The 14,090-nt window shown below is 41.0% G+C and overlaps 1 protein-coding gene across 1 annotated transcript; it reads left to right on the top strand.

Moving 5' to 3' along the window:
• Positions 1-317: 317 nt before the first annotated feature.
• Positions 318-10,903, top strand: LOC5574648 (elongation factor 1-gamma). Its single transcript, XM_001661520.2, has 3 exons — positions 318-506; positions 819-968; positions 9,459-10,903. The coding sequence occupies exons 1-3, from the start codon at positions 498-500 to the stop codon at positions 10,596-10,598; spliced, it is 1,299 nt and encodes a 432-aa protein (XP_001661570.1). The 5' UTR covers positions 318-497; the 3' UTR covers positions 10,599-10,903.
• The last annotated feature ends 3,187 nt before the right edge of the window (positions 10,904-14,090 follow it).

Raw genomic sequence — 14,090 nt, 5'->3', positions numbered from 1 at the left:
TCAGCAAACAAAAATAAACAGAAAAAACTTTACCGAAAAAGTCAGTAATTGGACTAACTGTGGAGTAGAGCAAGAAAACGCTCTTTCGTGTTGTATTGGATAAAAAAAAGTTTTTCATCAAATATGTAGAACCCTATTGATGGGTGTGATAAGCCATCATTACCCATTTTGGGTAATCCCATAAACTGAGTAGAACTTTTCAAAGGTGCAAAAGCTCCGCCCACCAATCGGCCGCTCGTCTAAAAGGTTCGTGCCCCAGCTAATTTAGAAGCCGCCTCCGTGACACCAGTGTTCCCAGAGCTCGTCCAAACCACATCTCCGATGTGCGCAATCTGTCAAAGTGACGTATTCCAGCTCGAGTCGAAGACACGACGGTGGCGACCTCCTCTTCATTTCCGCTACGGGCAGACACGTACGTGCAAAACACATGAGTTTTGCGATCAACGGCTGAAAATCGAGTTTACTTCTGTTGTGATTGTGCTCAAACGTTGCTAGAAATGGCCGGTGTAAGTATCGTGATGGAATTCGGCGGGGTTTTGTGGGTTTTCCGGGGGATAATCGGTGATTTAGTGAGGGAAAAGTCGATCGGCAGCCGGCACCGTGATTGTGGTGAGAAGGAGCTTGTGGTTGCTGGGTGGGGGAAAGGGAAGGGAACTAAAGTTTACATGGTTGAGGGAGTGAGATGGCTATAGTGTAGCGGAATGATGACGATGACGGGTGATGATGGAGGATATTTTTAGAATCCGGTTCCAAGATTTCGAGTGTCTTCTTTTTGTTGTTTCTGGAGTGACTAATTTATTCTTGTTTCTCATTTGCAGACTCTGTACACTTATCCGGAAAATTTCCGTGCCTACAAGGCACTGATTGCGGCCCAGTTCTCCGGAGCTAAGGTTACCGTTGCGTCCGATTTCGTCTTCGGTCAGACCAACAAGAGCGAGGCCTTCCTCAAGAAGTTCCCCCTCGGAAAGGTAAGAAGCGGATGCTTGTTAAAAATTATATTAACTCATATTCATATTCGGGCACAGGACACTATTTTCATATCAATTTGGTAAAAACGTATCAAAAATGATACAGTCACCCCACAGTTATGGATCAACTAGGGTTCATTTTTCAGAACAAAATTGATAATACATCATAATGACGCTGTACAAAACAAAATTACTTCCCTGGCACTGCAGAATATAATTGTTTTCATGAATACACCTCTAAATTCGCGATTATCCATAAAAAGTGTTGATTTAGATAGAAATTTCAATCGTCCATCCCACAGAAATGGATCAAAGGGAGATCCTTATTATGGATCAGAATACTATAACAACAATTTCTTAGCGAGAGGTAAATTAATGGCGTGTTTGTGTAAGTATACGTTTTATCATTTTTTCGGAATCGCCGTATCTTTGATTTATAGAACTGTGATATGGTTTTCAATGCCCCACAGTTGAAAGTTAACGCTTCTAGGAATATGGTAGACATTGTTTTTTACAGCAGTAGAAAGAAATGTGCAAAAGTCCATTAATTTATTGCCAAGCTCTTGAGATTACTAGAGTACTTAAGTAAAATGTATTATTTTCGTCATTGCAATTAGTTGATGAGAAATTTTGTTTTTAATCTGTTTTTGTGCTTTTCACAGCAATCGTCTTAATTATTATAATGATGGAGACATTTATGGATAATTTCATTGAACACTTTCTTGGTAAATTTCTAAAAAAATGGATCATTGGTCGGCACTTACCACATCATAAAAGCAGCGCTACCGTATATGGAATTTAACATTGTGACAGCATTGCTGTTCTGTCAAACACACAAGATTCCAGTGGCGCTTTCTATGCATTTCATAGCGGCCGTTTTAAACTAATGTCATGGAGGAATTCCCTTAGGAGGCCAACTCGGTATGTGTTTCAATGCAAGTCTTCAAAAGGTATCTATTTCAATGAAAGGTCTCTAAAGTCGCTTTTTCTTATTCTGGTTGGTGCCACACTCTAGAGGCTCTAGAGAAATCTTCAGAGACTATAACGAAGTCGCGCCACTGGTTCTTCTCAGATTCCTTAAGGAAAAGCTTCAGGAATTATTAAGCAATTTCACCAGAGATTTTATTTGAAATACCTTCAGGGACTCCAACATGAATTTCTTCAGAAATTCTACTGAGAGATTTATCTACCAATTCTCGCATATTCCCTGAATCCTCCCAGGAATTTTTAAAAGGATTCTTAGAGTAATTTCTCCAGAGTTTGTTCTAGGAAATCCTTGAGCACTCTGTCGCTGCTGTCTCCAGTATTTTTCCTAAGGTTCGATTATTACAGCGGTGAGGATTGGAGATCGTCTTGATTCGGCAGTGGCAGTTGGCTTTGACATTGTCAGCTTTTACTGTTTTTTTTGAACGGGATATCCTGGTCATTTAATCGTAATGGGGTTGCCAGTTATGCGATGTCCAGAGGGACATACATGAAATCTGACGCTTTTTGGGGCCGAACGGTCGTAACCAATGTTGTTGTTTGAGAGGGACTTTAACCCGAAGGTCATTCGTCCCTAAATCGTAACCAATGGTTGCGGCCCATTTGGCGATTCTATTCACAGCGGCTTGTGTTTTTCTTACTGTTGTTGCAGCCAATGTAGAACAAGAAACTAGTAGGACGATATCGTCAGCGTACACAAATATGTGAATGATCACTGGCAAATCATCAAATACGCTATCCATAATTACGAGGAACAGAGTGACAAGCCATTACAGACCCCTGAGGGACGCCAATTTCTTCAGGGAAGGTTTTTGATTTAATGTTTCCCGATTGCTACGCGAAAAGTGCGGTTGGACAAGAAACCTTGAATAAAATGGAGGATTTGGTTAGCTTTTCTAAGATTGCGGTAGGCCACGTTCTGTTGAAGGCTTTAGAAATGTCAAGCGACGCAATCTAGGTGTGATGTCTTTTGGAAAAAGCATCATGAAGGACAACTCCAGGAGCAGCAAAATATGTGTTGGTCCCATAACCCGACTTGAAGGCGTGCTGCCTGTGGTCTAAATGTCCTTTAGAATGAAGAGAATGTACCAAACGTCGATTGACCATTCTTTTGGAGACTTTGGAGAGAGCTCGTTAACGATATGGGTCGAAAACTGGATGGTTCTCGAGATTTAGCGTTCGGTTTCGGGATCGGGATAACAAGCCTTTGTTGCCTTTCAGGTGGGAAAGCGTTATTCACCCATGCGTAATTCAAAAAATTTAACAGCTTTAGTTTGCCAATAGAATCGGGATTTTTGATTAGCTGGTAACCAATCCCATCGAACCCAACCGATTTCCCACTTCTGAACCATAGAGTCGTTGAACTTATTGTTAGAGGACAAAAATCTTGTTTGTTCTATTCATTTGTTATACAGAAAATCAATGTTTATGATAATTTACTCATATTTTAAATTCATATTATTTCTAATAATTTTCATCAACCATAGTATTTGGATGAACCTCAATTCAACAGTGTTTAACGGTATCTTGATAAATTTCATTCAATCAGTCTCAAAATTCAGGGATGCTCCTGGCCTTGTTCTCCCCTATATTAAAATAAATTCATGGAAGAATCCATTAAGAAGATCGTTAAAAAATCATATAAACTCCTGCAGAAATCTTCGGCGTAATACCTCAAGGAAACTTTGGGCAAATACCTGAATTAGTTTCTGATGAAATTTCTAGCTTTTTTGACAATATGCATTAAGGTACCTAGTTTAAAAAATCGTTTTTGCTCCACACCGCTCATTCGATTCTAGATCAAATTCTGAATTTCCTCCCAAAATTTGAGCTCATTTGCATGAAAACTGAGCCCTTCAAAGTTTGTGTGGGAATTACTATGGGAAAAGCAAGCAATTAATCCAATCGATCATAGTGTTTGCCCACGTGCTCTTGAGAGTTAGAGCAACGCTGATACTGTTAGATACATTTGTCCGCTACAACTTTGCCGGAGACCGTATGCAAATTGGACGACTCAGTAATTAGTTAGTTTGCAAAGTAATAATCAAAGACAACATAAAGACCTCCATGTCCCTTGCCCAAACGTTATGGCACATAAGGTAATAGAACAAAATCTAGAATGCCATGAAAAGCGTACTGCTATCTGTCAAACTTGGGTACCTTTTGCAGTACCAAGGGATCAAATACAGTACCGTAATCCGGGGGCAAATTGATCACTGAGGCGAATTTGATCAGGTCGGTACCAAAAAACATTTTCTTCCAAGGATGCTGAAGGTTTCATTGACACCACAGATATTCCATGTTTTCTAGTTAATAGATGTCTGATGATGATTTTGAACTATTTCATTTATATTAGGGTCAGTTTTGCATAGAAATAATCACAGTTTTTTAAGGTGTAAGCAACACAGTTGGAAATGTCTGTGCTAAATAATTCACTGGTACTATGCCTACATGTTAACTTAGAGTGTTTAAAATATTGTGTAAGCATAAGTATGAACTACTGAACTTATTTTTGATGACATACAGCATAGCAAATATAGTTTTTTGCTCATAAAACCGTTCAATCTCGAATATGTAATGTGCTTATTTCAAGTGAAATTGCCTAGTATTGCTATATAATGCTATATAATGCCTATATAATTAACAATACTTGAATTCCGAAGGATAACACGACAAAAAGTTGTAAAATAGTGATCAATTTGCCCCCGGATTACGGTACTAGAAGTAGTACCCAATCTGAACGCGAGTGGGACGAGCCTGTGGTTTTTATCCAAATATTTAAACATTCGTTGCTTGAAAAAGGATGTAGAACAGGGCGAGTTTTTGTAGAAAAATATTTCTTTTTAAATCCTGAGTGCTTCGAGAAGGTGTTTTTCGGTGGTGTTTTTTCGTTTATTTAACTCGTGTGTGTTCCAATCTAGCAAAGCAACAAAGCTTTTTGTTTCTTTTATATAAAAAAAATACAATTCTTTTCTAAAACACCAAAAAATAACTTTTGAACATCGATAATATTATAAACTTTGCTGATAAGTATTGTTATACTCAAAGTTCGAAATCTGTGAAACCATGAACCATGAAGATGCAGAGGTATACTCGGTATTTAGTAACAATGGATGTCACACTAACATTCCTTCCCATCCCTGATGACCGTAAGAACGTGGTCGGCGCCGTTATTGACTCTTTTGTCGTTATTGGATTCTCGAAATTGTACTCTAAAGATGGTAAGCTACTCCCAAGCTCCGTCTGTTGGTTCTTAGAGCAACTTTGATTGTTCTGGTCAATCACGGAGTAGCATCTACGAATTGTACGATCATCAAACAATCAGATATATTTCTTCTTGAAGTGAAACTCCGTTGAATCCACAAATTTTAATGTAGGCAAAACTTTATTCTTTTATTTCCGGGTAGTAGTGAAATTTAAATCAAATGTACATCGTTGCCAGCAATTGATGTTCATTTTATATTTGAGCCAATATTTGTGATTGGCGTTTATTTTCAATCCGCTTTCAAACTGCTGGATGTCCTACATACCTTCCAACGACACTGACAACACTGCAACAACGAAAGCGATCAAAAACTAAAAAAATAAAAAAAGTGAAATATTCCAACATTGTGATTGTTTTAACCACGGTTTTGCTAAGTTTTGAGTTATATCTACCAGGAATTATCTAGTACGTGTTCTTAAATATACAATAAGTGAAAGTAAATCGTGCTGAAGGGATTACCTTTAGCAGAAACTAGGAAAAATTTCCTCCGTTAGCAAGTGGATTAGTGTAAACAAGCACCGAAATAGTCGTCGTGCGTTTTGAAAATGATCACGAATCGTCAAATTTCGAGCATAATTAGTTGAGAAAATGAGTAAAATGGAAAGGTAATATAGTTATTACAGTGTTTTAGAAATTTGGATGTGATTAATTACTGGTAAGTTGCATGATATGAGAAAAAGAGCAAACCGCCGCTGGCTGAATGTATCTGTATGCGTGAGAAAGCCATCTTCCCTGCCATGACAGGGATTCTTTCCTATATGTCCTTAAATTCTTTATTAATGTGTCTGAATGGGTTAACCACTAATTCAGCCCTCTCGTAAATATTCATGATATTAATGAAACTCGTGGAATCTCCCTGATTTTCTACATTCTTCAACATTAAACCTGATTCGCTGCTGACAAGTAATTTCTTTACATATCTCGATGCATGGGATATTATTGCAAGGAATCGATCAAAAACCCTTTTTTCTGATCGCAGCATGCCGTCACGAAAAATTCACCCTCTCTGTTCCTCTTTCATCACGCTCAATTGACTGTCCTGCTCTTTGACATTCTCTGCTGGAAATGTTAAGATTTTTTTATATGGAGTTTCGAGGTTATGTCAAGATATGTCAGTTCAAACGGGAAACGCTGTATACAAGTTTTTACAGTTTTTACAAGGAATAGTTCATTTCACGGCGAAATTCTCTCTCCTTCGCTTCTCAACAACTTGAACAACAGTGCCCTTACCTGTCAACTTTGACAGGTACTGGCTCCATTGTTTTCAAATTTCCCACAGTAGAGAAAGAGAGTGATTTTTTGATGACGTCACCGTGCAATGGGCAATAGGCGAGAAATTTGTTTAGCGATTCCTGTTCAGCAGAGTGGATTTAAATAAGAGTGGCTAACTTGACACTTGATACTTGATGGGCTACGATTCGCTAAGATGAATCTGCGCCGAATGGATGAGTCTTCTCCACTGGGTTCGGTCCTGGGCCAATCGCTTCCAGTCGCCCTGAACGTTAAGTGCCCTTAAGTCCTCCTCAACCGCAAAAAGCCATCGTGTGCGCGGCCTGCCACGAAGTCGAAGGCCTCGTCCGGGTTCTCTGTTGAATATTATCTTTGCTTGTCGTTCTTCCGGCATACGGGCAACGTGACCAGCCCAACGCAGCCGGCCGTGTTTTATGCGCTTGACAATATCCACCTCTTTATACACTTGGTACAACTCGTGATTCATGCGACGCCGCCAGATGCCGTTTTCTAGTTTACCGCCGAGTACTTGATTTCGATCCATCAAGCGTTGCACGAATCAGTCTAATCAGCTTCGCCGGAAAGCCATGTCGGACATAATGTGCCACAACTCGTTTCTCTTCACTGAATCGTACGCTGCTTTGAAATCTACAAACAGATGATGAGTCTGTAAGTTGTACTCCCGGAATTTATCTAGGATTTTACGCAGGGTAAACATTTGATCCGTCGTTGATCGGCCCTCTCGAAAACCAGCTTGGTATTCGCCGACAAAGGACTCCTCATACGGTCTCAATCTGTTGAACAGAATTCCAGACATGATTTTGTACGCCGAATTAAGGAGTGTTATCCCTCGGTAATTGGCGCACTCCAGTCGATGCCCTTCCTTGTACAGAGGGGAAATGAGACCTTCCAATCAACTAGTAGGTGAAGGAGTTCGTGCAGCTGCTCACTTCCGTGTTTGAGAAGTTCGGCCGGGAGCTCGTCCTTCCCAGCAGCCTTGTTCTTCAGCTCATTGATAGCTTTTTTTACCTCATCTAGCGTTGGAGGTTCCACAGCCTGTCCATCGTCATCGATTTGAATTCTGCTACCAGATCCACTTCCATTATCTCCGTTCAACAATGGCTCGAAGTACTCTTTCCACCTGGCGGCCACCATTGTTCTATCCTTCAGCAAGTTTCCTTCGCGGTCGTTGCACATGGCGGAAGACGGCGCTGTTTTTCTCCGCACACCATTTACGGACTCGTAGAACCGTCGCATGTTGTTCTGTTCCTTAGCTTCTTGAGCCTGAGCAATTACTGCCTCTTCATGCTCCTTTTTCTTTCTGCAATGGATCCGTTTTTTCGGCTGCCCTTGCTTCCTTGTACCGCTCTCTGCTCTGACGGGTACAGACACCAGCATCCGGCTTCTAGCCAAGTTCTTCTCGTTCGTCATTCTCTGGCACTCCTCGTCGAACCAACCGTTCTTTGGTCTCCGTTGAGCAGTACCTACCACTTCTCGCGCTACTGTGCTCACCGCTGCGTGTACTGACTCCCACAGATCGCTGAGGTTGACGCTTTCGTCGATTTCGCTAATCCGCTCGTCGAGCTTTTGATGGTAGTCCACTGCTACGCCATCTGCTGACAGGCGTTGGATATTGAAACGCAACGATTGTCGATTTCTAGAACTCGTAACGGTTGATAATCGCGCTCGAATTTTGCTTACAACGAGATAGTGGTCTGAGTCGATATTAGGACCCCTGAAAGTTCTAACATCGATGACATCGGAAAAATGTCGGCCGTCTACCAGAACATGGTCGATTTGGTTGCAAAGTTCGCCATTTGGGTGTTGCCAGGTGTACTTGCGGATATCCTTGCGTGCAAAGTAAGTGCTACTGATGGCCATCCCCCTGGTGGCAGCAAAGTTCACTAAACGTAGGCCGTTGTCGTTGGTAACAGAGTGAAGGCTCTCTTTACCAATGATAGGGCGGAAGAAGTCCTCTTTTCCGACCTGCGCATTTAGCGTCGCCGATGACAATTTTCACGTCGTGTTTTGGGCATTCTCCATAGGTCTTGTCGAGACATTCGTAAAACGCGTCCTTCACGTCATCGGGTTTGTCGTTAGTCGGTGCATATACGTTGATCAGGCTGTAGTTGAAGAACTTGCCCCGAATCCTCAATACGCAGAGCCGCTCGTTGATCGGCTTCCACCTAATAACGCGCTTCATCTGCTTCCCGATCACTATGAAACCGACTCCGTGTTCAGCTTTATCGCCACCGCTGTGGTAGATGTTGTATTTGAAAGCGGTGTTAGCGATGGGGTCTACCGCTCTGAATTCACGTTCTCCAGATCTTAGCCAACGCACTTCTTGAATAGCAGCCACGCACACGCCAACTTTTCGCAATTCACGAGCCAAAAGGCTCACTCGTCCAGGTTCATTTAAGGTCCTGACGTTCCAGGTACCGAGTTTCCAATCATAGTCCTTATTTCGTTGCCAGGTCGGTTGCCGAAAATAACGTTCGTTTCTTCTTCTTTCTCCATTTTTCGTGGTGGATAATGAATTCGGTATGCTACCTTACCGGGGTCGCGCTACCTACATGATTGTCGAATACAGACACTCATGACACCCAGGAAACCGAAGAGCAGAAGGGGAATAGTGGAAGCATAGGACATGAATTTGGTTATCAAATTGAGTAAAAAAGAATCACCTCGGAAGCTCAACTTTCCGAAACACCCCGCCTCCAAATTAAAAGGAATGGCAGTTATCCACTCTGCGCACCCCGAGCAGAATGAAATGGTGTTTGTATGTCACGAGTTGGCTTGAGAGCTATCGGATTTCAGTAATTTCATGTAATGTTTCAACGTGTAAATTTGCTGGACCATTAGATATAGATAAAGTATTTTAAATTCAACACAAAAAATTATAATAGTTTTTTACCAACTTTGTGTACAACCTTTGTGTGCCCTGCATGAATATCAATTTGAGTCATGCTGTAGAATGATAAACTTATTCATGATTGTTCCCTCAATTGCAGGTCCCCGCTTTCGAGACTGCCGATGGCAAGTTCCTGACCGAGAGCAATGCCATCGCGTACTACGTCGCGAATGAGCAGCTGCGTGGCAAGACCGCCCTCGAGAAGGCCGAAGTGCTCTCATTCCTGTCCCTGGCCGACAATGAACTGCTGCCGGCCGTGCACGCCTGGGTCTTTCCCATGATCGGAATCATCCAGTTCCAGAAGAACAACGTCGAGCGTGCCAAGCAGGACCTGAAGGCCGCCCTGGGAGCCCTGAATGCCCGTTTGTTGCACCAGACGTTCCTGGTTGGCGAACGGCTAACGCTGGCCGACATCGTCGTCTTTGCCACTCTGCTGAGCGCCTACGAGAACGTCCTGGATCCATCGTTCCGTGCTCCGTTCGGAAGCGTCACCCGTTGGTTCACAACGGTCCTGAACCAGCCGCAGGTTAAGGCCGTCGTGAAGAACTTCTCGCTGTGCGCCAAGGTGGCCGAATTCGACGCCAAGAAGTTCGCCGAATTCCAAGCCAAGACCGGAGGAGCAGCCCAGCAGAAGGAACAAAAGGAAAAGAAGGAGAAGAAGGAGGCCAAGCCGGCCCCGGCCAAGAAGGAGAAGAAGGAAGCCGAACCAGCTGAGGAGATGGATGCCGCCGAAATGGCTCTGGCCGAAGAACCCAAGTCAAAGGATCCCTTCGATTCCCTGCCAAAGGGTACGTTCAACTTTGACGACTTCAAGCGCTGCTATTCGAACGAGGATGAAGCCAAGTCCATTCCTTACTTCTGGGAGAAGTTCGACCCGGAAAACTACTCCATCTGGTACGGAGAGTACAAATACCCCGAGGAGCTGACCAAGGTGTTCATGAGCTGCAATCTGATCACCGGAATGTTCCAGCGATTGGATAAGATGCGCAAGCAGGCCTTCGCTTCCGTGTGCCTCTTCGGCGAGGACAACAACAGCACAATTTCCGGCGTTTGGGTCTGGCGCGGTCAGGAACTGGCCTTCACCCTGTCGCCCGACTGGCAGGTCGATTACGAAGTGTACGACTGGAAGAAGCTGGATGCCAAGTCCGACGAAACCAAGGAACTGGTCAAGCAGTACTTCAGCTGGTCCGGTGCCGATAAGGGAGGCCGCAAGTTCAACCAGGGCAAGATCTTCAAGTAAGAGATGCGACGCCGCCCAAACCCTCCAACAACCATTTAGCTGCGTAGGATTAATCAGGTTCAAAATGATCTAGAACGGTCGGGTGGGGGACATCTCTGCTGCCGTGTCACTCCGAACCGGTTCCGGAATGATGATGATGATGAGTGTGTGTGGATTGAAGCAAGCGCACTATATCGTCCCTCTCTAACTCTTTTATGCTACAACACCGTCACAGAAACGCGAAAGTCAGATAACCATACACTAAATAAGATCAGCAAAGACTTTGTTAATAAAAGAATACAAACACTCAATATGATAATACATTACGTTGTTTGGTGTGTTTCTTCGTTCAAAAGAAAGTTGAGAAATAAGTAGTCGTCCTGCTTAACAGTAAGATTAGGCAAATCAGGGTGGATTATGAGAATACTTGTATCAGAATACCTACCTATAAAGTTAGAGGGAGTTTACACTACTCGTCATAAATACGGACTCACTAAAATATTGCAACACTCAGCTGAATATAGAATCACCCTGAAAAGTTCAGCATCACCTCAAAACAGGTAAATTCACATGGCTATATCTCGAGATCCTTACGACTTGCAAAGAAGCGATCTTCAGCAAAGTTGTTCAGGGGATCAAGGACATCCGTCTAGTTTGCGATTTTGTCGCTTGGTGGCGCTAGTGAGCATGTAAAATTGAGCATTTTAAGCCAGTTCTAGCTTGTGATCCATAAGAGATAGAAAGTTCGAGTCTTCGGCAAAGTTGTTCAGAAGGTCAAGGACATGCGGAAGACGAACAGTTTGTTTCACAATTTTTCCACTAGGTGGCGCTAGTGAGCATTTCATACTAGTTCAACATTAAATGAATCAGACCTGAATCACTTTTAATATTAAATTAATCAAACCTGAAACACTTGAATATGAAATGAATCAGACATGAACCACTTTAAAATGAGTAAACATTTGAAAATAAGCTCTGAAGTACTGAGACGTGAATTAAAGTAAACATTAATAATTGGATAACGAGACGAAACAAACCGGAATAACTGTAGTCTGGGTGTATGACACCTGAATCAATTGAATATGAAGTACCGTCAAACGGGGTGACTTGCAACACTTTTCAACTTCAATCAACCAAAACCATGATCTAAACGTCATCTTAAACTCTGAATTCCTTTATGAACTTTTAATGGTCGACTCGCCTACAGAATGAGGTGACTGAAGATTGAATCGAATTATTTTATCACACCAAAAATCATAAAAAAGGTAAAATTTTTCAAATTTCCTTATGCGGGGTGACTTGCAACACTCTGTGCTAATTTAGTTTCTGCCATCAAAATGTTGATATTTTTCATTAGTAGCACTTGTTAAGAATTACTATTCAAGTTTTTAAAGCATTCGAACCAGTACAAGAGCATTTTGAATACCTATTTTTAAGAAAATGATTGAGACACTTTTGTATGGGAAAATGAGGCGGTAAATCATCAAGGTCAAATATCTTTACTTACCAATACATTAAACGAGTGTTTGAAGATGATTGATGAATTGTGACTCATTTTATTGTAAAGTAGACCTAATACAAAAGTTTTCCACTTTTATAAAACTCTAAATTCCATGAAAATTAAGTGTTGCAAGTCACCCCGCATAGGGACATCTTTATAAAAAGTATTTATATTGAAAAGTTGTTGCTAAAATTTCGTGAAATAAAATTCGTCGTATTATCACTCATTAGTTGTAGAGACAACATGCAGAGTATTAATTTTGTAGATTAAATCTATATCATGTTTTCAGGCCACGATTTCGAACCTCTATCAAGTATAAGTTTTGAAGGCATTGAAAAGAATTATGTTTAATTTGTACAAATATTTCTAATAACTGTTTTAATTGTGGCCACTACTTGAATTATAATTGACACGTGTTGTAGTACCGATTAATAACAAATAATCTTTTGAATTTTGTGTTTTATAGTGAAATGTGGTTGTAAATTACAATGTGTTGCAAGTCACCCCGTTGGACGGTAACTCAGACACGATTCACTTGAATATGAAGATGAATTTTGATATCAGATGAATCGATAAGGAACTAATTATCTCTTAATCATTTGAGTATGAAGTAAACTAGATACAGTCAACTTTTGTTCGTTGCACTTAACCTGTAGCCCACTTAAAGACTTTCACTAATTGGGCTGAGTTTCGAGCTGTCAAATAACATAGAACAAAAAAAATCAGAGCTACCAACATTGATAAATTGGGTCTTATGTCAGAAAATGACGTTTGCCTTCGTTTCGGTGGGCTATAGCCCAACTATCGGGAGCCCAATTAAAACGTAGCCTACCGAAAGATAGTGCAACGAACGAAATTTGACTGTATAGAACCTTTGAATATTAAAGAATTGTACTGTATCGGTACTGCATTCTTCTAAAATAAAGTGTCACACGTCATGAATCATTTGGATATAAAGCGAATCATATCTGAATAAATTGAACAAGAAGTTAATCGGTCCTGAATTACTTGAATGAAGACCTGAGTACCTTACTTCAAAAATCAAACATCAATCACTTGGATATTGAACTAATCAAACCTGAAACACGTACATAAAGTGATTCAAGAATGAATCACTTGAAAATGAAGTGAATCAGCCCTAACATGCTTGAACATGAAGTCATACCTGAAAAAGTGGAAAATTCTAGAATCAAACCTGAACCACTTGAATATCAAGTAATTCGTACTTGAAATAGGTGAATATGAAGTGCTTCAGACCTGCAGCACTTGAATATAAGACGAATCAAACATGAATCACTTGAATATGGAGCGAATCCGACATGAATCACTTGGATATGGAGCGAATCAAACATACATCACTGGAAATAAATCCTAAACCTCTTGAATATGAAATCAATCAGACCTGAATCACATGTACATACAGTGAATCAAACTTGAAACATTTGAAAATGAAGTGAATCAAGCATGAATCACTTCAAATCATTTGAATATTAAGTGAATCAAACCTGAAACAGTCGAATATGAGTGAATCAGATAAGAATCACGAACTGAATCACTTGAATATGAAATGAATCAATTCTAAATTACTTAAGAATAAAGTGAATCTGACGTGAAACACTTGCGGGTATGGGAGAACAAAACTTGATTTTTTTGAATATAAAATGAATCTTAGGATCACTTAAACATGGAGTGAATTTGACATGATTTTTGTTTACTCCATATTTAAGTCAAACCTGAACTGCCGTTCTACGCATAATTCTCGCGGAACATTACTAAAGGACCTATCTAACATTGAGAGGCTCTCTTTGTTTACTTTCTCTTTCATTAATAACTGAGTCACATTAACCTCTTCTGTTGCGTTTTTTGTATGAAACGCTAGTCAAGGGAATTGACTTTCGATCTATAGTGAAAAACTTCCCAAAATCATTAGTATTCCACTGTTATAATCGAAAGAGAACGAGAGAGGAGAGAATCTCTCATTTGTACATAGGTCCTTTAGTAATGTTCCGCGA

Source organism: Aedes aegypti, chromosome 1 (genome assembly GCF_002204515.2).
Source record: "Aedes aegypti strain LVP_AGWG chromosome 1, AaegL5.0 Primary Assembly, whole genome shotgun sequence".
Classification (NCBI taxonomy): Eukaryota; Metazoa; Arthropoda; class Insecta; order Diptera; family Culicidae; genus Aedes; species Aedes aegypti.
The sequence above is the reverse complement of the archived record's forward strand: the minus strand, read 5'-3'. Positions and strand labels throughout refer to the sequence as shown.

What these genes read in the sequence shown, in the direction of transcription:
- LOC5574648 (XM_001661520.2), top strand. An exon ending in AGAAGTTCCCCCTCGGAAAG is followed by an intron (nt 969 to 9,458) that starts GTAAGAAGCGGA and finishes CCTCAATTGCAG; the next exon opens with GTCCCCGCTTTCGAGACTGC.